Source organism: Habropoda laboriosa, unplaced genomic scaffold (genome assembly GCF_001263275.1).
Source record: "Habropoda laboriosa isolate 0110345459 unplaced genomic scaffold, ASM126327v1 scaffold134, whole genome shotgun sequence".
NCBI lineage: Eukaryota > Metazoa > Arthropoda > Insecta > Hymenoptera > Apidae > Habropoda > Habropoda laboriosa.
In genome coordinates this window covers 1130406-1151995 of record NW_017100266.1, presented here as the reverse complement: position 1 = coordinate 1151995, position 21590 = coordinate 1130406, and the positions used below count along the sequence as shown (strand labels likewise).

The 21590-nt window shown below is 39.1% G+C and overlaps 4 protein-coding genes across 4 annotated transcripts; 2 read left to right on the top strand and 2 right to left on the bottom strand.

The window, feature by feature from the left end:
- Positions 1 to 3587: 3587 nt before the first annotated feature.
- Positions 3588 to 16291, top strand: LOC108573221. Its single transcript, XM_017935610.1, has 7 exons — positions 3588 to 3665; positions 4336 to 4578; positions 10023 to 10274; positions 11038 to 11173; positions 12061 to 12200; positions 13674 to 13941; positions 15943 to 16291. Exons 1-7 carry the CDS (start codon positions 3588 to 3590, stop codon positions 16008 to 16010), a joined length of 1185 nt encoding a protein of 394 aa, XP_017791099.1. The 3' UTR covers positions 16011 to 16291.
- Positions 16292 to 17169: 878 nt separating this feature from the next.
- Positions 17170 to 18716, bottom strand: LOC108573314 (ribonuclease H2 subunit A). The gene is made up of 2 exons (XM_017935720.1): positions 18558 to 18716; positions 17170 to 18054 (listed from the first exon to the last, which is right to left on the bottom strand). Exons 1-2 carry the CDS (start codon positions 18714 to 18716, stop codon positions 17209 to 17211), a joined length of 1005 nt encoding a protein of 334 aa, XP_017791209.1. The 3' UTR covers positions 17170 to 17208.
- A 342-nt stretch (positions 18717 to 19058) lies between these two features.
- On the top strand, positions 19059 to 20028 carry LOC108573328 (ubiquitin-like protein 4A). The gene is made up of 3 exons (XM_017935736.1): positions 19059 to 19311; positions 19565 to 19670; positions 19730 to 20028. Exons 1-3 carry the CDS (start codon positions 19264 to 19266, stop codon positions 20026 to 20028), a joined length of 453 nt encoding a protein of 150 aa, XP_017791225.1. The 5' UTR covers positions 19059 to 19263.
- A 113-nt stretch (positions 20029 to 20141) lies between these two features.
- LOC108573329 (gem-associated protein 2) lies at positions 20142 to 21540 on the bottom strand. The gene is made up of 5 exons (XM_017935737.1): positions 21434 to 21540; positions 21287 to 21371; positions 21019 to 21177; positions 20662 to 20943; positions 20142 to 20369 (listed from the first exon to the last, which is right to left on the bottom strand). The coding sequence occupies exons 1-5, from the start codon at positions 21538 to 21540 to the stop codon at positions 20259 to 20261; spliced, it is 744 nt and encodes a 247-aa protein (XP_017791226.1). The 3' UTR covers positions 20142 to 20258.
- Between the last annotated feature and the right edge of the window lie 50 nt (positions 21541 to 21590).

Here is a 21590-nt window from a genome sequence, read left to right as displayed (position 1 = left end):
ATATTAAGCCATGGTTTGCCGTGGCATTTATTATTCCATGATGTTTATCGGAATATAAATGACTCCTCGATATTTCCCGCGCCCGGATAGAAGCTATAGAGGGTGGAAAAAAAGGAACGTGACTCAGTCAACACTCATTTTCTCCGCCCTGACAATTCGCTTAGCCCTCGGGCGTTCCGCTGAAACGATAATGTCGAATAAAAACGGCAATTCCAAAACGGGGTGACCCTTTATCCGATTAGCTGTTTCGAGGGCAACCATGGAATCTAATACGTCGAAATGTATCCTGAGTCATGTGGATCACTAAATTCGTAATTTAACCTTTGTCAATCGGTCATTTTTATTTTCTTACTTTCTGAAGCAGAAGAATCTTTGTTCAATATCTTTTCCTCATTTTCCTGACTTTCGAACAGAAAAATTCCGATATAAATTTTAAATAGCACTGCCATTTCTCCGTTGAGCATCTGACCAATTTTTATATTCAGGTAATATTTTCCAAAGCGGATAAATCCTAGCTGAACTCTTTAAAAAACATTTCCATTTCTTTTCCCCCCTCCCCCTTTTTCGTGATCAGATTTCCATCAATTAGAGAAAGAGGACGCAAAAGGGACGCGATAAAATGGGGGAAATTTATACGACAGATTGTACGATTGTCGCACGTTTTGAATATGAATAAATATGGAAACTAGACTTAAGTCGGGCAAAGCCGGTCGCTCGTTCGATCAACGTTCCCTTCCCTTCCCCACTCATATTCTCCACTATCTCCGTTTATATTCTCTCTCCTTTTTCGCGGATTTTCTACTTCCCTCTCACCCTCCCCGTCCCTATTTTCGCAGAAGCGGCTCAATATCAAATATCAACTCGGCCATAAATTCTCTGGGTATTATTTAATTAAACCCCTGGGCTGTAATTTATATGTTTGTGCAACCGCTTTTTATTCGCTGGATCTTATTTTATGGTACTGACGGTGTTTTTCACTTCCTTGGCCTCGAACATACCTTTGACATCGTTTCGGTTGAATACTGTTGGAAACCCACCCGAAAAATTTCGTTTAATCATTCGTCATTTTGTTCCGCGTGGACAAAAATAGGAGAAAAGATGAACACCAATCCGAACGGTTTTTTGTCCACCATTTTGTCCGATACGAGAAAGGGAAATCGAAAGAATTTGACACTAGACATTAAGAAGAAAAAATGAATCACGCTCGACCCGTTTCTCGAATGTACAATGAATTGTACAAAAGCACTTGACACTTTGTACCAGATCGTCAAATCACCGCTAATGACCATAATCGGCCCGTTGAGAAGCACCCTAAGCTCGTCAGAAACGCTAACCCCAAACAAGACGTTCATTTGCACCCCATGCAACCTGTTTGTATTTGTGTGTACAAGGGCTTCTCCCTACCTCTCTATGAGTGTGCACCATAAATCAGGGTGTCCCGTGAAGTATCATCGATCCAACAGGAAAGAGAACCTCCTCTCGACTTCTCTTCACTCCTTTGGATCAGTCACTGGCAGTGTCGTTTATTACGATTGCGGGATAAAAGAAAGGAAAAGGCTAGCCGGCAGTGACGTCAGAAGAAAATGTGTATTTATGTATTTGTTAACTATTAGTCCTAAACTATGATAACGACACATGTGAAAAAAATTGCAATATTTCAAGACCGCACCTGTCTGGTCAGAATTCTCTCATTCACGGTTCATACTTCACTGCCTTCGTTCTCCCTTTTTGTAGAGAGTCCTCGACACGCATCTCTCTCTCTCTGACACACTCTCTCTCAATACCTCTGAGTCACTCTCACGTTTCCTCTGTGACTCTTAGTCACTCCCTTTCCTTTTCTTTCTCTTTCACTCTCACACACGCACGCACTTTCCTTAAACTTAAATAAATATCTAAATTACTTTTCGGTGGTCGCCCCTTTAGCTCGAGTCACGTCCAACGTTATGGCACTACACCATGGACAAAAGGGTGAAAAGGTCTTCCCCGTCCATCTCGACTTACGGTTTCACCCGGTATCGATGTATTTCGGGTCAGTGGCTAACAAGTGAAGGGCGTCCAATAGCGACCATTGTCGCTACTTTAACCCTTCGAAATCTGAGCAACTTTTCCTCGTCTTTCATTTGGAAGTCAACACCTCGATAAAAAAAAAGGAAATATTCCACTGAGTTTGATTATAGTCGGGGCCACGATATAGCGAGGTCGTAAAATCGGTCAGACGTCAAAGTAAACAAGTTTTAGCTGCCGTGGCCCGAAAATTGACAGAGATACTAGCAGATAAGTACTTGAAACCATTGTCAGGACCGTACGAAGAATTCTTGTATCCAGCGAAAGTCAACTGATTCTAATATACTTACTGAAAACTGCATGCAGCTAGGACAAATTAGGGTTTCTCCCTCTGGGGGAAGCCGCTTTTGGAAGTACGGTTACAGGTAAAGGTCTTATTGATGTCTTTAGCATCTTAGTTTATCTACTCGTGTTATATACAGATAGAAAGTGCAAAAAGATTGTGTAGCTTAATATTAACATATTTTCCATTTGTAAATGAAATACCATTTTCTACTTGAAGTACCAAATCATATGCTACCATTCGTTTATTGTTGGAACCCTCAAACAGACTGCAACACACGGCCTTGAGTGTCGCAACATCAATCGATGCCGATTCTTGAGAGTTTAATTTACGACCTCGCTATATCGTGGCCCCAACTATACTTAAAATTTTGATATATAGATTAGTTTAAAATTCAAACGGTCAAAAGTGTGACTGAGCCGCTGAGTTAATTGCATTACATAGCATTGCATATCCCATATCGTGACATCACCAGTCACGAGAGCTTGGCTTCTCGTGGAAGCTGTTAATTGGCTGGCGGTCGTTAATTACGTAACCGAACTCGTTATTTCATCGCAGACACGAGTTACGTTTAATTCCTCTGTTGTGGAGTGTTGGAGCAACAATAATATTAGACTTTGATGTTTATTCGAAGGATTCAAGGGATTGGACAATTTTCATTCCTCCCTGAAAAAGCCAGCACTTCGTGTTACACGATAGAATAGACAATGAAAATTGGAAGAATCGTTGAAAAAGTCATCATGTGCTGGTAGGTATATATGGTATCATTAGGGAAGGTTAAAAAACGCTGAAAGTATGTTTGTCGTCAGAATCGCCATTGCCACGACTCCACAAAGCACGACATTCGACACCGTTTGCCCTTCTCGTAATGGCCAGTAGGTAGCCGGTGAGGCTGGCAGGTAGGTGGCTTCGTTTATGAGACGGTGTAGGATTTCCGTAAAGCAACACCGAGGCGAAATTAAGCGAGTGTCCAGACACTGATGGGGTTACCGCGATGACACCTGTTCCCTATTCCCTTTCTCTGCTGGTTCCCCCTTTTCCATTTCGTTTCACCGACTCTACGAAACGAAAAGGCTTCCACGATCTTCCAGAGATCCAATTGTCCCACGTGGATTTCTCTATTTCCACTCTTCTCCTCTGACGATTCGATAGCGTCCGTCTGGTCGCTTTAAGGCATCTCTTGGATTAAGATTGTTTGATGTGTACGCATAGAGGGTGTACGTACGAATAATCCAATAAGATGTTCAGTGATATATCTAAGTGGTTGGTTTACTCTTGGTATCTGTTTGAAGCGTTAATTAGCTACATGGCTGTCCGGGTATGGTGGATATGTTGGTTCAATTACAACGATTGAAAGACAAAAGAGATGGTTAGGCTAATTAGGTAACGGTTTCTTGGAATCCGTGTCGAGCTGGGATTGAAGCCAATGGAAATTTCCACCTTTGATGTTTGTGTCAAAGGCAAGTAGTAGCACAGTCCTACTTCCATTTGGAGATTAATTCCAGGCAATTAACGAGAGATTCAACGTTTCACTAGCCAAGTATTTAGTAAACTTGAGCGGACAGAAGCATTTCAAGATCGGGAGAAACAGAAGCAAGCAGCCTTTCCTCTAAATTGATCTACTCTATCTCTACTCTAGAATCATACAACAGGTCGCTAAAACTATATCATAGATAATATGATCTTCCTAGCTCTCTCATGCATTTTCCAGGTACTCCCTCCCCCACCACTAGAATTTCAAATATTTTTTGCACTTAGAGTGATACGCTGGAGCTTGAAAATCATATAACCAGCCGCCAGAACTTGAATGTGGCCCTAAGCCACAGTGGGATCTCCCTGTCTCTCCCTGGCTCTCCCCGGCTCTCCCTAGCAATTTCAAATTTTTTCACTGTCAATATAATACATTGGACCACAGTAAACATACTACAAGCAACCCAGATCTCAATCATAAACCTAATGCGCAATTATATGTCCTTGTCTCTATGTAGCTCTCCCCGGATTTAAGGAACATCGGTACAAATGCTTCCGTTCCGCACGCCCTGACACATTTACCTGCTTTAAAAAAGCACTCGGTCGCGAATAGTCAAACATCAGAAGCCCAGAAGCCCGGCGATCAAAGAAGTCAAGAGGAGCTCATAGAGGCTAGGCCGGATTATTCGCGCCCGTCGCCGTTTATTCCGTTCTCGCAAGTCAAACTAGAAGAGCACAATATTAGATTGCCGTTGGTAAAAGTCAGTCTTCCTACGATTCCAGGCGTGCTCTTTATCGTACATAGGCACCTAGATATTGGGTAAACGGATCAATCCGATCTGCAAGTACATTTGGCGATAGTTAAAGGTGTAATTAAGAGAATTTCCGCCCGGTCCAGGCGACCAGGGTGTTCATGGTTTATCGGGTCTTCCGCGAAGAAGGAACGACATCGTCGACCTAATTAACCACGATGTCGACTTCGTAGACGTGCCTCTCTCTCTCTTCTCTCTCTCCCACGCTCTCTCCGTTTCTCTCTTTAGCTTTGGAAGTTAACTTTGCTGCGCACCAGCGATTCAACTTTGATAAAAGCGGAAACGTGTGCGCGCTTATTCATCGCCGCCGCATACGTACCAACACATGTCGGCAAACACGTGTGACACGGTGCAGGCGCTGAGACGCGTGCAATGACTGACTCACGGGAACAAATCAGGGGGACCCCCTGCCGTTCAATATGCATGGGTTATCATTTGCAACGTGAACTGCGAATGAATTCATATTTGAGACGTTCTCAGTCTAAGCACTCGTTATTTCATCAACTCTACCCTCTCTTCTCTTTACATGCCCCGCAGTCCCTTTCCGCCGTAGAGACCTTTCACGACCACGACTTTCAATTTCGACTTCTCCTTGGAGGGTGAGAACGATGGCCTATAGACGTGCAGTCGATACTGGCACGAGAAGAGGTTACTTTCTACACGAAAATTTCTGCAAAATTTTCGAAACAAAATGTGTAACTAAACGAAATTACTATGTGTGTTGCTGTTGGAACAGTTTCTTCCTGCCCTTGGAATTTTTTTCAACATGATGCCAGATGGTTTTATTGTATAGTTACCATTTAAACGACACTTGGATCACGTTTCTTTAAAATTTTTTAAATTTTGTTGCCATTTATACGGTGCCTGGAACACTTGTTACATATTTTCTCAAGTTTGAGCTGAATTAGAATTTATAATTTGCAATTCAGAATGCTTGGGATTCTTTACAAGTACAATATATAAATTATAATTTAGAATCCAAACACGTCCTTCCTATTTTCAGAATTTCTCAACAAATTTCCTTTTTAATTGCAGCCCCATTTACACGACCCTTAAACCACTTATTACCTACCCTACCCTAACCTAACTTATACTTTACAAAGCAGAATTCCTATTCTTAGAACCTCCACAATTTCCTCTCTAATTATTCATCCAGAAACCACGTTAAAACTACCACTGCTAAACAATTAAAAAATAGGACCAACGAGTTGGAGGAGGAGTATGGAGTTCCGAGGTCCTAGCAATACTATCGTTATCAAGCCTTCTTATCTCGTCTTTCATTCTCTGTCACTCTTCAACGGTGGTCTTCACACTTATCACCGGTTTTTCTTCCTCCTTTTCCCTTTCACACGCCGACGCGCCACGCCATTTACATCACCATTCACCGTGCCCTTCTTTCTTATCGTTTCCCTCCCTTTTCTGTCTCCTTTAATAACCACTCGTTTGCTATCTTTCTTGGACAACAGCGGACCCTGCACATCTCCCCTCCCCTCCACTGCCATAGTCGCTTTATGGAGCTAATTTCTTTTCTTCGAACGCCACCCCACCATCAGGACCTCTCTCTGCAGAGACCCAGGAATTCAACGGAAGATTCAACCCTTTGTCGGGTTACTTGGCAAAGGAAGTGTCCCCACCTTATGATAACGAGCGATTTCCAGGCGGATGAGAAAAATATTTGCCTTGGTGAACATCTTCGGTGAAGGGGTATGCGGGTTCTCGAGAATCTTCGGGTCAGCTCGAGTAATCTCGGCCGAGTTCGGACGAGCTCTCGAGATTACGATACGCATCGAGAATCCGAAAGCATCCTAGGGCATAGGGGAACCCGAAAGTATCGTAGGACATAGGACCTTTCGAGATCCCACAACTATCCGACTGCATACTTATTTAAGTACAAATGTATCGAGATCTTGAAAGTATCGTACGGGCGTATCGAAATCCCGATACGATTCGACTGTATACGGACGACGGACATCGAACGTGTATCGAGATTCTGAAATTGCTTACATATTATTATATAACATAAAGAGCATATACTACATTATAAATAAATTATGATATAGTATATAGTATCGGATTATATATAATGTATAATATAGCATCAGATTTGTTTCTTGTCTAGTATTCTACTTATGTATTTCTTACAGTTCTATTTTCATTGGATATGTCTGTTTAGAAGGTAGATGAAATTTACAGGTATCTGATTGTTAGCCTTATTAACCTAACAAGTAATCTGATCCACATAATCAATACTACAATCTACAATTAAAAGACCTCTAATATACTGCTTAGTTGTTTCTCAAAGCAACTCTTTAATTCCTTTTCTCGACAAGTTGAAACAAAAACCTTTAAAATATTCTCAAATATTTCTGAATTCTTCTTTGAAAATCCATCTCAACCCTATAACCTCAACACTAATCACTCCCTTCCCCAATTCAGGGCGAAGCACCTTAAAGACGGCCTCCAATTTTTCTACTAACCTCACAATCTTCGAAAATTAACATTTCCTACCTTTTCTCTCCAAAACAGGAAGAAAAAAACCTTTAAAATATTTGTGGAATTTCTCATCCATTTGTCAGGAAAAACGAGGAAAAACGAAGGTGCGGTGAAAGAGAAAAATCGTTACACATCAGCCAGAAACAAAGCCACAATTCCGCGCCAGGTCGCAAAAGCTCGACGTACGAGTCGACAGAGAGCTTCCCAGTATGGACGCTACGTGGCGCCACAGTCGATGCACTAGTGGCCGATAAAAGCGGACCAGCCTCCTGCCGCTCGCGAAATATGTAATTGGATCGGTTTTTGCAGCTGTGAATCACTAGTCCCACGACAATTCGCGGAACAAAATATTTTTGACCTCCATCGCGACTCTTCCTCATTCAAATATTGCGTTCTACTCCCTTATCTTCACGGAGTACCATTTTTCCTCCCTCCAACACCATCCACATAACCCTTTCAATTCCCTTTAATTATTTTTTGGATCTTTGGAAATTCAGAAGCTTAGATTCGTCGGTTAGGTTGGATTAGGATAAGAAGGATTATTTAGAATATAATAATGTATTTGGTTTATGTATTGAGAAAGGGGACCACGTGTTTTTTATTTAATTTTGTGTGAGAAATACTCAATGTGAAATAGTATTACTTCTTTAGTCTGGAGATTCTCCATGTTTAGTTTAGAAATTTGTAAAATAATTAGAACAATTTGGAAAAGGTATATTTTAGAAAAATTGAGTTTGTGAATTTTTTTACGATACCTATCTCGAAAACATACGGTAATCGATATTCTATTACCACAGACGACGTACAGGATAAACCTTGCATTTTATGGGACTTGTCCGGGGTTTTGGGACCGAGAAGACCCTTACCATTTTCGTGTCGCTACCAACGTTACCGATTCAGCATAGAATAAGATTAGAATATTAGTAGTGGTTACAAAGTACAAAGTTAACGGTACAAAGTAACGTAATTGTTTATTAGTGAATGATTCATCACATGATGCAAGATCTATCCTGTACTTCGTCTATGCTATTACCCAGTTGTTCACTAATTCAATTTGTTTAAAAATGAATATTTCTTTTCATAACTGACAGTCGATAATGTAGGTCACTTCACACCAATCGAAGGCTATATTTAAAATTGCAGAGGATGCCCTACTGGAATTTTCGTCATTTTTCGACATTTTGAATCCCTACTGGTAAATAAAGATATTCTCCTTTATCGATGGAACAACCTGGTCGAGTTCTCTTCTAACCTACATCGAAATAAAAAAAAAATTGCACGGTCTATTAATTACAGAATGTCAAAGTGACACAGTCTTCCAAGAACAACAGTAAAACTACTATTTTATCTTTTTTTTCATCTATTTTTTTTCTCTCGTGCTTGAAAATGATTATTTTCTTTCAAATTCCTCGAGATAATCCTCTTTGTTGCATAGTGTGCCCTTAATGTCGGCCGATTCGGAGTTAATGCTCGCCGCATTTAAAAGTAATGGGGCTAGAAAGTAGGCGGGGGGTGAAATCAAAGCACGCCGCGAGATAAGCGACAAACAGTTCTCTCTCTCTCTCTACGTCCTTTTATTTCTACCAATAATTCTACTGCAAACTATCTCTTCCTCTCTCTCTCTCTCTCTTTCGTGGAGAGTTAAGGACGACTTTGCGAGCTGCAGGAATTGATATCCGAACCGGGTGCACGCGGATTTTCTAATTGCAATCTCTCGTGCCCCGTTTTCAAGCTAAAAAAAAAAGAAGAAAAATTACGCAGACGAGCTTCATACTCCGTAAAATAATTGGGAAACAATTTTTGTCTCTAATTGAGGACGTGTGAGTTATGGAATTTTTGGACGCAATTTGGATGGAGAGATATGAGAGATCGTCGATACTTTCTTTTTTTATTTCGAAAAAATATAAAGGGAATAATTGGCAGACAATTCTCGGTTCGATACATCTTTTAGGATGACATTTTTCACGGAGTTTAATTTAGTTGTCAGTTGGGTTGAACTTAAAATTTTTTCACGTTTGTCGGAGTTAGGTTAGAACTGAATGAATTATCTGATCATCGATTAGTGAAATTTCAAGCAAATTTAAACAAAAATCTGTACAAGGATAACTTAGATTAGTTTAGGTTAGGTTGACTTTTAATTTTTCCAACGGAGATGACTGAAATCTTCCAACTAACTCCAAGAACAGAACTCTCTCTTTTTCTTTTTTCTTTTCGTCGCAGAGATTTCAAAGTTTCTCCTGGAATGGAAATTTCAAAGGGAGGACTGTCCTCCTCTTTTGCTATTAAATGGACTAACAATCGGAGCGTGACAACGATAATAGAGGTGTTGAGGCCAGTGAATCGTATTCGACGCCGCTGGTATATGAGGCCATTCTCACGTGTGTTTCTCGCGTGCAAGCCCAGGGACAGAACCATAGAATTGCCTTTTAACCTTCCGCTGATTCGTTGTAACGTTCACCACGCGTTTTCCGCGCAATCGTTCATGAAAAACCTTTTATCAGCTCGATTCTTGTTTCTGAAATGCCTGTGTGGATGGTGGGGCGGGGGGTAACGGGGACGGCACTGGTGAGGTAATCTCCACGGTATGAACTGGGTATTGTGCACGGGCTCTGCTGTTTCCGACAAATTCAAAATTGAATTTTTTTGGAAATTTTTCTCTGTTGAACAGTTTTCGTTGAATAACTTTGGAAAAGTTCGTAATGAGCTGGGCGGCGTTCTCCTATTATAGAGAAGAATTTGCATTCTTTTTTTCTTTCAGGTGGTTACATATTTCGTAGAAATTTTTGCCAGCAAATTCTTTTTTACCTTTAATCACAATGAAAAATTCCAGAACTTAAATCACAATTAAACAATCCCTCATCCTAACTGAATCTAACTTAATTCGTAATTGAAATTTCTAGTTGAATTTCCTACGATTAATTTCTTGTTTATGCTTGATGTTTGCAGGCACAGACGCGCTGAGGATGCTGGAACTGATGGTTCCGCAGCACGTGGTCCGCGGGCAGAACATCAGATTGGAGTGCAACTTCAATTTAGACGGGGAATTATTGTACTCGGTAAAGTGGTACAAAGACGGGAACGAGTTCTATCGATTCGTGCCACAGGACAGACCGCCGGTGCTCGTCTTTCAGCTGCCAGGTGTCACGGCGAATGTAAGAATCACTTCGTATTGATTTTTCTCTCGTCTCTCCCTTGTGTCGATGCTCAGCCCCCCTCCTCGTTCCTCCAGCGCGGCGGTTTCTATTTAAAGCGAGTAACTTTTTATTTTTATCGCGCATTATTGCCGGGTTTCCGGTCCGCGAACCTTTTCCAACTGTCATGGCTGCTGGAACCTAACCTAAAAAATAGTAACACTTTGTTAGAGTGTTTAAAAATGTGTAATACGTTTGGAATATTTAAGTGGACAAAGGAGAGCTAATAATATTTATCTGGTTATGCTAAGTTTGTGGTAAACGTAACACCTGGTAGAAAAATTGAAATTGGTATCGTAGAGAGTTTAGATTCATGGCGGAACAATTTTTTAAGTAGAAATCTGTTTGTCGAGATGTGTACCAAGTCTGTGACAGGCATAACCACTCTAAAAGAATTATTCTGCCACCATAAACCATCTATACGTACTTAGTACCAATTTTCCAACCATAAAAACGATAATTTCTAATTTTTACGATTAACCTAACTATTCTACTGTAAACCGCCTATAGTCGTTTGCTGCCAATCTTCCGCGCACAAAAGGGGGGAACAGCCATCTTGTACCAATAAATACCAACTTTTTCCCTCCAATTCCGAGAATTATCGCGAAAGAAAAGCTACCACAGACAATTTAACCGTTAAACGTTACTCCACAAGGTTAATTGACCTGGGGTAATTGGACAAAACAAAGCTGCATAGAAGGCAATTCTTTTCCTTTTTTTCCAGATTCATAATTCAACCGAGAGATCGGTGGTTCTGTACTCGGTGAATCTGATGAGCAGCGGAAGATACAGATGCGAAGTGTCAGCGGAGGCGCCATCTTTCCAAACGGTCTCCGATCACTCGGACATGCTGGTAGTGGGTAAGAAGTGTTCACAGTATGTTCACTACCCCCCCTTCTACTGTACCCTGTTGGCGAACGTTTTTAGCTTAGTACAAACATCGAACGTACTTTTTTCTATCGACCACGCTGTCAAATCTATGAAATTTAACATCAGGGTCGTTTCATTTAGCGTAAAGGAAACGTAGGTTAATTTGGGAATGATCCTTTCCTCTTTTCTCTCCACCGTAAGACCGTGTGCAATCAATCACCAGAGTACTTGGTGATGTTTCGACGGAAAAAAGGTGACGGACGTGTTTCTTTCGAAACGCTCGCTATGGTTTATGTCGTTGTTAGAGACGAGTACAAAGCACGTTGAATTGTTAAAAGATGCCTTTATGTATTCACCGTTCAAAAATGACTCCTGAAAGAACGTGGTCAAGTGTATGCGCGAAGAATTGAGAGTTCGTCGGGAAGTGGTTAAACGACAAGAGGGAAATATTTTCTTGAAAAGTTTGTTTTTCGGCATTGATGAATTTTGACGGTTCTCTCCATGTCCTCTCATTAGAGGAAAAACGCGTATTTCAAAGTGTATTGGTACTTGCATATACAGGCTGTACCATGTAAACAGGATATTTCCTAATATGAGGGAAGTATCACAGGGGTGCACGTTTTCTCGTTATTTCTACGCCTTGAATCCTCCCCTGCGATATGTACTTCGCACGTGTATACAGGATGTCCCATTTACAATGGACATTTAAATTATATCCGCTGCTATTGAAAGGAAGAAAAGATGACTAAAGGGTGTTTATATACTTTGAAGGCGTGCATCTGACGACGATAAGAAAGCCCCCTAATCGTCTTACCCCATTCGTACTACGATTTACAGATATCTTAATTTTAACCGAAAAATTGGTGATATGTTGCAGCCCTGCCAGAAGACGAGCCGGTTATCACTGGCAGGCCAGGGAGGCACCGCTATCAGGTCGGTGATGTGGTGCGGTTCAATTGCACTTCGGCGAAATCGAAGCCAGCTGCCATGCTCAGCTGGTTCATCAACGGGGAGCCTGTAAGTGACTTACGTGGAACTTGTCAGAGAGCTATGAAATTTCGTGGGAAAGGCCAGTAACATTCTCCATATCCCCCCACTCCTGGCCATCGTAATTGCCGCCTCTTGTAGAATCAACTTTCTTCCACTGCCCACTCTCCTCGCTCTCTTTGGCCGCCATATTGATTTTCGGAGGCTGTTATGACAGTACACTGTTGCACGAGCTAAAAAATATTTAATTGCGTCAGTTTATAGCATAGACTGTGCAGAATAAGAATCTGAAAGAATTTTTTGGAAATTCGAAAAATTGAGAAAGTTGCAGGAGTTTGAAGAGGTTGGTGTCTAATTTGGAAATTTTGAAAATTTCGACAGGAATATTCTGGGCTAATATAATAATTGTAGCTTTGTTAGTTTTTATTTGGTGCTTGAGAAAAGGCTACCTTGCCTGGAAAATGTGGCCCTTCCTTTTGAAAACGCTGCCACTTTGTTAGCCGCGCAAATTTTTATGTTTTTTCTCGCTCGTGTAATTAAGGACACACTGTACATTATAATGAAGGTCTGGTTTTTGTTCTAATTGAATACAGTGACAAGTTTTTTAAACCGCCGTAATGGTACCTATTGTTCCACGTGTATTCTGTTAACTACTGTACATTATATATATATATATTCATAAAAAATTTATTTATACAGTAAAAATGTTATTTAATACATATAACAAGTGCCATCGAATTTTATTTAATATTTTATAAGGAAAAAATTGTGACAAATGTGGCCGTTTAAAATAGCTTATTACAGTGCCATTAATTGGTCCTAATGGATTTCTGACGCCTGCAAAAACACAATTTTTAGTGACCCTTGTTTATTAATTTCTAATAAATATCAAGTCACTATCTCTCCCTTCCCTAATTTACCGTTCCTTTTGACGTGGAATCGACCTACCTACCGAAAAGAATCACCCACATCTTTTGTTACATTAGTAATTACCTACCTGGCCAGGACCTGGTCAACCCTCAGTTAATAAGTTATCGTGTCCTCTCGCGTCCGCCATCTTGATGAACTCTCCTGAGAGCAGGTGTAACCCACCTTAGTCAGTTTATCCCACTGAAACTACAAGAGAATATCAGAAAAATTTCGAAATGTAAGTTTTCAATTTTTTTGATAATGATCTGAATAGAATTAAAAATTATTATACGAAGAGAGTGATTTTGATAACTTAAAATTCCAATAAGCAATAAAACAATGTCAGAACATTCCCTGACACGTATCCCACTGTTTACAACGTGTCCAATTTTTTTCAGAATATTCCTCCGAATAAAACAAGATAAATCAAATTTCATTTTAAACCTAACCTCCCTCGTGGTATTGATACCTGTCAAAAATTTCCTTCGAAGAGCTATCAATTAATTGTTCAGACGCATCTTATCCACCCTTATTATTCCTCCCACCCCAATTCCACTGGCAGACACGTGAGAACCAGCCTTTCTTTTCGTTTAGGTCGACACGCAATACTTGAAGGGGCCCCACATCACCGAGGTGGATCGCGAGGGTCTGGAGACGGCAGTATTAGGACTAGAGTTCCGTCTGCGTACGAAGCACTTCAAGAGGGGCGACCTGAAGATCAAATGCCTAGCGACGATAGCGACCGTATATTGGAAATCGAACGAGCTTAGCATAGAGGGTGAAAGGCCCCTCAAGATGCCAGTTATGGAGAGCAGGGAGACAAGGGCACAAGGCCATACGCACGCAGAACATATCTTAGGTGGTAAGGAGAGAGAAGGAGGGAAGTTAGCCGGGATAAAATGACACAACTTTCGCATAGAATCGTAAAAAAAAGTTATTCAGCGGAACAAAACGCGTGGAAAATGTAGAACACTTTTTCATAGGAAAACTTCATTTAATACGGAAAGCACTTTGAAGAATGCTTTCAGACTAAACCTGCACTTGGCAGAACTGTCTTGACTTTTTCATAGGAAAACTTCATTTAATACGGAAAGCACTTTGAAGAATGCTTTCAGACTAAACTTGCACTTGGCAGAAATGTCTTGGGGGAATTGACGTTAGAGTGACATCTGTGCTTGAGAGAACCAATTTTTTACACCATCGATAAAAGAACGTATAGGTTATCGAACGATGATAAAGAAGGATATTATCATTTGGAAATATACTAAGCGAGTGAAATTATTTCGTAGGATGTTTGTGAACCACTGATATGTCTCAATTAACCCTTTCATTACTAACGGTGACTACAGTCACCCATTGTCGAGCGCTCGCTATATCCTACTGGTGACTATAATCATCTTTAAAAATTTCAAGCATAACTTAAATAGCTTGATATCTCCAGAGTAACCGATTTACTTTTATCGAATTGTTTTATTGTATTGTCATTAGAACCGTGAAAATAATGAAAAAAATAATATTACGTTCTGTCAGTAAATTGTACTGACTGCCCCGTACAGCGGCAGCGTACTCGCAGTCAACACTGCCGCAGCGAAGGGGTTAAACGTAAATGCATCTATCCAATTTTCAAAGCCGGCATCTCTCCTAAATCAAATATGCCATGAAAAAGTTATGCTGATTGTTCTCTGAGAGAATCGTTTTTATCGTGTATTATATCATTCGAAAAATACACTCTTTTCTGAATCCTCAAAAATTTCAAAAAGCAGAAAAAAATTAAGACAAGTTAAAAAATATTAATTCAAATTAAAAAAATCATTGAGGCTTCAGATTCGAATTAAATGAATTCAAACTTAATTTAAAAAATTATAAAAGATTCAGACTTTGAAATTTCCATTTCAAAAATCTTCAAAAATTGATTAAAAAGGTTTCAAAATTCAGAAATGTTTCATATCTTCGATATTTTCAAAATAGCGTAAAACAACTAAAATCTATCATGGCATCTGTCTTCTATCGTCTTTTTCCGCCGTCGTAGGTGTCCCAAGAGCCCTGAATCCCTCAACGATCCCTCACCACTAGAGGTGACGTGTGAACTACTACTTGTGAATCACGAGTGATTCTATTATGTTCGTTCCCAATCGTGGTTTTTCACAGAGATTCGTGATTTTTCATGGTCGTTTCTGATTGATAGAGAACATAACAGCAATTCTTTGCATGCGTGAATTTATAGATTCTTTTATTATCATTCATTCTAATATGTTACATAACACATATGTTGTATAATTATAGCAAATCATTCTTTTATAATTTTTTTTTCCACTGATTTTTAAAAACGCAAATAGTAATGTAATTCATTTTCAAATCATATTGAATATGTTTATTTTTAAAGATCAAGAATTACGATCACATTGAGCAAATTCACTCCAGACAAAAAATCACGATCTCGGTCGTAAATGAAGTTAAATCACGACCGTGATCGTGATTCTGCGATCAGATTAAATTAATCGTTAAAATCAAATGCCAAGAAAAAACGACTGGCTACCCTGATGAGATCAGCAAAAAATAGTCGCAAAAACTATGACGTCAAATCAGATGGCCTTAGCTTGCCGATACGTCGTATCACTGGTATTCGTTTGTCGACAATTTGCTGACAAACGTCGAGTAAACCGTGTACCTACATACAGCTGTGGATGCAGTTCCTTGGCCAGTATCGATCGAATTAGAGTCAAACGATACGTCGTTCCGATTTTTCGCTCGAATTTCTCTACCATACATTTCATGTTTTTTTTTATGTTTCTTTTTTTTCGAGGTTAAGTCATGGTTTAACGACGTTGCGTTTCACTGAAAATTCCCGATTTCTCTGTTTCAGGAAGCGGATGCGGCATGTTAGCACCCAGCGTCTTTCTAGTGATCACGAGTTTATTGACTCTACGATAAAAAAAAAAGAAAAAAGGGACACAAGGCGGTGCCGCGTGATTTTCGTGCTCATCCTTTTTAAAGGCCTCCAAGTTGATTTGTGTGGAGAAGCCCTGTGTACAAAATTATCCGTGTTGTTTCTATTTTTTATAATCGCAGTTAGTGCAGTTAGCGTGACATAGGCGGGGAAATATATACATCAGTACGTTTTAGTGTTAGTGATGGAAGGACCTGTAAATTCGTACTTAACTGGATCTACCTGTCAATCTCCCTGTTCGTCTGATAAAATTTCTATCTCTTACCGTATTATCTCTTCGCTGTACTCTAACAAATGTCCGTAATTATGAAAAATGGAAAAAAAATACTCAATTTGTAAAGAAGGTACATGGAGACTTAAGAACTAACCGAACCAAAGATGATCACAGTTATGTTAAAGATTTTTATTCAGTCATTGAGAGCTTAAAGAAAAAGCAAGATTTATAAATCTACATTCATCAAAGTATCTTCAGACTTTCTAGAGTGTGCAATCTATGGCTCTATGTACGTTTTCCTTTCCTCTCCTTCATCTCTTATTGTTAAAGGAATGCGTGTGTATGTGTGAGTGTATACGAGTGAAAAATAATCAGAATGAATGTGAGAATATCGAGCATATTTATATCGAAAATTATACACGAGTGTTTCTATCGTCCATTCGCAAGAGAACAAGCAAGGCTTCAATCCGGTGAGAGTGTTCTCTTTCGTCGTAGCTTTTATCAATCTAGTCGCTATTAATCAGCCGCAAAGATATGTTATCCTAGCGTTATTCTGAGTCACGAGTGTGAGCGTAGCGTGTGAATTTTACCAAAGAACAATTCGAAAACATTTTCGCGTTAATAACATTCCTAATTGTTAATTACAAGTGAAGAAACGAATAGAGTGAGCAGAGGCATCCATCATAAGCTGCTACTCTTCGCGCAAACTGTATTTTACTTGTAAGAGCACACTGTACATATGTACATAAATTGAACCAACTTTTATCTTTAACTTAATGTTCTGATAATAAAATGAAGTCTGTGGATGAAAGGCAAATATGTTTGTATGTATTTGTGTGTGTTATTCACAGAAAGAGAGAGAAAGAGAGAGAGAGAGAGAGAGAGATGTAATTTTTATTTAAAAAAAAATAGCTTTTAATTGTAAGACACTGTGTGTATGTAAAAATTCACATTGTAAACTAGAAACATCACAAGACAGAAGTATTGAAGAGACATCTCTCAGTAAAGAATTGGTGTCGCTTTTTCCTGGACTGGCAAGTCTTGGCTGGTGACCGAGTGAAGAAATTAGATATCTTCTGTTCACCACGATGCTCTGTGTCTTCTAGATCTTCCCACTCAACCGACAAGGCTTCTGACTCCAGGATCTTTTCAGCCGTAGACCAGCTGAACCTGACAATATGTGGGAACCCAAACACAGGGTCCACGTTCTCTGATAGCCACTTCTTGGTCTCTGGATCATTTGGATAACCACTGCCATACTCACTTTCTATATCACCTTCGCAAAACTGCCAGGCTCTTATAGCATGGTCACGTGAAACTTTGGCACAAATACTGGCAGCACTAACAATAGGGTAGGTGGAATCAGCCTTCTTTGCAACTGTGATCTTCACATCTGGGAAAATTTGCTGCAACCTGGCCTGATACTTCTCTGGACTGCCTACTGTGTCCACATAGATTTCAGTAATCTGTGCACCACTCTGGATAATCTTCTTAGCCAGCTGAATCGCGGAATTCATGGACACCTCGTTCAGAGATGTCTTAGTGCGTCTGTACATGCTGTTTGCAATGATACTAGGTGATATCACATCCACAGCCCAGCCCATTGCTTCATGTTGCTCACAAATCTTGTCAAAAATTACATCCCTCTTCTCCTCTGTTAAAATTTTCGAGTCTGCACAACCCAGATCAACGAGAAGCTGTTTCTTAGACAGAGGTGCATAACAGATTCCATAAACCATGGGTCCGAGGACTGGTCCACGTCCAGCCTCATCAATGCCAAGCTGACATGGTTCATCTTTGCATATTTGCGGTACCTAGGTGGAATTTGAAACGTTGAATGCCTTGAAGTTAGATATTTTATTTACTCTGGAGATGAATGATTTATGAACGAACAATTACTGGAAGCGTATTCTTAAAAGAATCGATGACTTACAATTAAACGATGTTTATTTACAACGAGTTTATCTCATATTCTTGTATCGTAAGACGTATACGATTAACTCAATTGCTTTTTCACAACCATATTTGTTCTACAGTTCAATTCGTAGGTTTATTGGCGTCTTAGATCTCATTAACGATAGTCAGAACCTTTTGTTTACAAAAGGGCAATCAAACATTACATAATACCGGGACAATTGCGTGCAGTTACAAAAGGCGTTTATTACTTAATCTTCCAGTCATTAACAGCGTTCAATATTTTATTAACACTTTATAACCTCCTAACACGCCACAATATTAGGAAGAAGTAACAATTGTGAAGTAAACAAAAGATTTCTGCGTCACAATAAATGAAATATACTTTTTTGTTTCTACGTACCTTTGACAAATGAACTTTGCATATACTGTGATCCCAAGCCTCGAAATAAGGGGTTAAGTTTCCTCTGCAAGTAATTTCCATGTCCTCTTCATGGTTAGTACAATTTTCATCGAATTTTGCCTCTTTAACGTTATCCATGGTGTTCTTCCCGTTTTCCATTATGCTTTCGCGCTTTTTCGTGCACGATAAACAGTCTAACCTTTAAATGAAATGTAAACGTTTAGATTAACCGCCAAAATCGAATGTTGCGCGTATCGATAAATCGATTGTATCGAAACTATGTGAACGATTATATTTTCGCAAATGAGGATCGGTTTTTTAAAATGCAAGAGAACTATATTGACGAAACTTTGAGATGGTGACAAAGTTTAAAAATATTTCCACGTGATCAAATGATGGATTAGACACTTTAAAAAAAGGAAAGGGAAGATCTCAATGGCGCGCATGTATCGATAAACAACGTCCAGTATCGACCTCTGTATTACACCGTCGATGGGTGTCTGACTACCTGTGTGCATGTGTACGCGTGTCCTCGGTAGAAATAGTTGATGACGCCGTGTGTTAGTAATATCGTGTGTCGCAAAATATAACCTCTCAATAAAATGCTCGAATCTTTATCAGTGTCGTTAAAGGTCTCGTTCTTTCGAAGAATTTGATTTTATACGCTCGTGTCGAGTCACGGACGCTCCGTAGAGCGCATCGCAACATGAAAGTTATCGTGAAGAAGCTTCAGGGGAAAGAATGCGTTGTTGACGTGAGTAACAGGCATCTTGGCTCGTTTTTTACCCCCTTATTTACAACGGGAACGTCGCCCGATGAATTTATATTTGCTCGTATACTATTGACGACGTTTCTCGAAGGTTCTCCCACGCTTACACACATTATTTTTTCGTTATTTCCAAATCACCATATATACGTACTTATATCTTTACTCATAATAATTTCAATGGTGGTAAAACACGGTTTGAGGCTATTCGAATGGTTAAGTGATTATCTGTTTCAAATAGATTATGCCCTCGGACACTGTCCTTCAGTTAAAACACAAAGTCAGTGACCTCTTGGGCATAGATGTTCCACAACAAACACTGTTGCTTACTGGCAAGACATTAGCTGGTAAGACTAAACTTGCAAAGATAATGTTGGAGTTTTTGATTAATGGAACTGTTTTTCAGATGAAAATCCATTGAGTTTCTATCCAGGAATCAAGGATGGGAGTAAGTTAAATCTCTTGGTAATTAAAAAGACAGAAGAAGGATCTAGCGAGGTAAAGGCTTCACATAGCAAGTCTGGCACCCAGCTGTTGCGAGATGAGATCTCTAGAGTTCTGAGGCATTATTACACACAATCAGAGACAGAGTCCATAGTCAATGAGGTGATAAAAGACCTGAAAAATAAAGTGAATAACCTTAGTTATGATGACTTAGAAAGATTAGCAACCGCACTGCTCCTGGACCAAGAAGATATAGCTTAAGAATAATCTTTGGTTTTTCTAATTCTTTTTTTTTTCTTTTTGCTTACTATTTGATTATTGTAATACACTTTTATTTAATTAAAAAAAAGAAAAAACGTTGCTTCATTGTACCCTGTAACCAGTAGTGTATTTTAAATGATCATAAGGGAAGGTGTGCAAGAACAACATAGATGTATATCAAAAGATCAATTTCATTAAAAAGTACATAAAAGTATAATTGTAATTGCACTTTAATAAACACAAGTTTCTCCAGGATCGGCCAAGTCCAACTGGCGGAAATATCTTGCAACTAGGCATATAAATAAATTCAGTGCTCCTATTTCATGTACTTCCAGTTTCTTCTAAAGAGAAAAAAAAAAGAAAAAGTAGGCTGAATTAAGATTTAGATTGTGAATTAATTAGAGAAAGTGTCGGTGAACGATTTTTGTATTTCTTTTTAACTTGTAAAATTATTATTTAATACCAAATAATAATTTTACGTTTTCTAGACGATTCCTTTAATTTACTCTTCGATTTATGTCAATGGGAAATTTAATATACACTTACGCAATAAAATTGATTTGTTAAACAATACAAAATAGCGTTTTTCTTTTTGGCTACTGTGACAAATTGAAATTTAATTTTATTAATTACCGATTTTGCACGCATTACTGAGCACGTTCTGGCTAGAGAACGTAAACAAGAACACATGTCCGGTGTTAATGGCATCTCTAAGACAACCAACAACGCGTATATCCATTGACCCAATTCATAATCGATTTTTGTCTGTGTTTCAATGTATTCCACCAAATATTCCAATATTTGTTCTACCATTGGTTGATTTAAACAAAAAACTGCATTTAGCGTTGGAACTATCCTTGTCTCCTCTCTACCTGAACAGAATTTGATCCAACCTTTTTCATCATCTATATTTGGCTGTAAGATTAAAGTGTTAACAGCCAAACAAGTGTTTGTCAGAAGAGACTAATCGAAGAGCATTTTAACACATACCATATCGATCTTTAAAGGTCTCCATTTACGTTTTGCTGACTGAATTTCATTTTTCAATTGACTTATGTACAATCTAATGTTTGAAAAGTCTGATACTTGGTATAATTGCCAATTCAGTGTAGGACCAAGCCATGGTGGTGCTTTCACACATCCTGATAACTTATAATGTTGCATTTGTATTGTTAATATGTCTTATTCTTTTATTCTCAAGAATAGTATTTTTATATTATGGATAAATAATATTGAAAACCAAATTTTACAAACTTACTGGTTCCACTTCAATCGTGGGTTTTGCAAAACGTTTTTTATCGACATCAGCTACAACAACACCAGCACATTGCTGTGCTTCTATTCTGAAAATTATTTACAATTATTTATTGTACCGTTAACGTGAAATTTCGAGACGTTTACTTACACTACTCTTTTGATGTATTCTTCTCCAGAAGCTGGAGGCAGAGAAAGGTTAATGTTCTCGTCAATTTGTCCGACAATGAAAGCAGGCTCCAGTAAATAATTTGTCATTATATTTATTATTTAAATATCTTTTTATACAATTAATTATTAATTTGATA

What these genes read in the sequence shown, in the direction of transcription:
- LOC108573328 (XM_017935736.1), top strand. Translation starts at nt 19,264, where the DNA reads ATGAAAGTTATCGTGAAGAAGCTTCAGGGGAAAGAATGCGTTGTTGAC. An exon ending in GGAAAGAATGCGTTGTTGAC is followed by an intron (nt 19,312 to 19,564) that starts GTGAGTAACAGG and finishes TGTTTCAAATAG; the next exon opens with ATTATGCCCTCGGACACTGT. An exon ending in TACTGGCAAGACATTAGCTG is followed by an intron (nt 19,671 to 19,729) that starts GTAAGACTAAAC and finishes ACTGTTTTTCAG; the next exon opens with ATGAAAATCCATTGAGTTTC.
- LOC108573221 (XM_017935610.1), top strand. Translation starts at nt 3,588, where the DNA reads ATGTTCAGTGATATATCTAAGTGGTTGGTTTACTCTTGGTATCTGTTT. An exon ending in TTAGCTACATGGCTGTCCGG is followed by an intron (nt 3,666 to 4,335) that starts GTATGGTGGATA and finishes GTCTCTATGTAG; the next exon opens with CTCTCCCCGGATTTAAGGAA. An exon ending in TTAGATTGCCGTTGGTAAAA is followed by an intron (nt 4,579 to 10,022) that starts GTCAGTCTTCCT and finishes TGAAATTTCTAG; the next exon opens with TTGAATTTCCTACGATTAAT.
- LOC108573329 (XM_017935737.1), bottom strand. Translation starts at nt 21,540, where the DNA reads ATGACAAATTATTTACTGGAGCCTGCTTTCATTGTCGGACAAATTGAC. An exon ending in GACCTTTAAAGATCGATATG is followed by an intron (nt 20,944 to 21,018) that starts GTATGTGTTAAA and finishes TTAATCTTACAG; the next exon opens with CCAAATATAGATGATGAAAA. An exon ending in CAGTAATGCGTGCAAAATCG is followed by an intron (nt 20,370 to 20,661) that starts GTAATTAATAAA and finishes TTTTCTCTTTAG; the next exon opens with AAGAAACTGGAAGTACATGA.
- LOC108573314 (XM_017935720.1), bottom strand. Translation starts at nt 18,716, where the DNA reads ATGGAAAACGGGAAGAACACCATGGATAACGTTAAAGAGGCAAAATTC. An exon ending in GCAAAGTTCATTTGTCAAAG is followed by an intron (nt 18,055 to 18,557) that starts GTACGTAGAAAC and finishes AATTCCACCTAG; the next exon opens with GTACCGCAAATATGCAAAGA.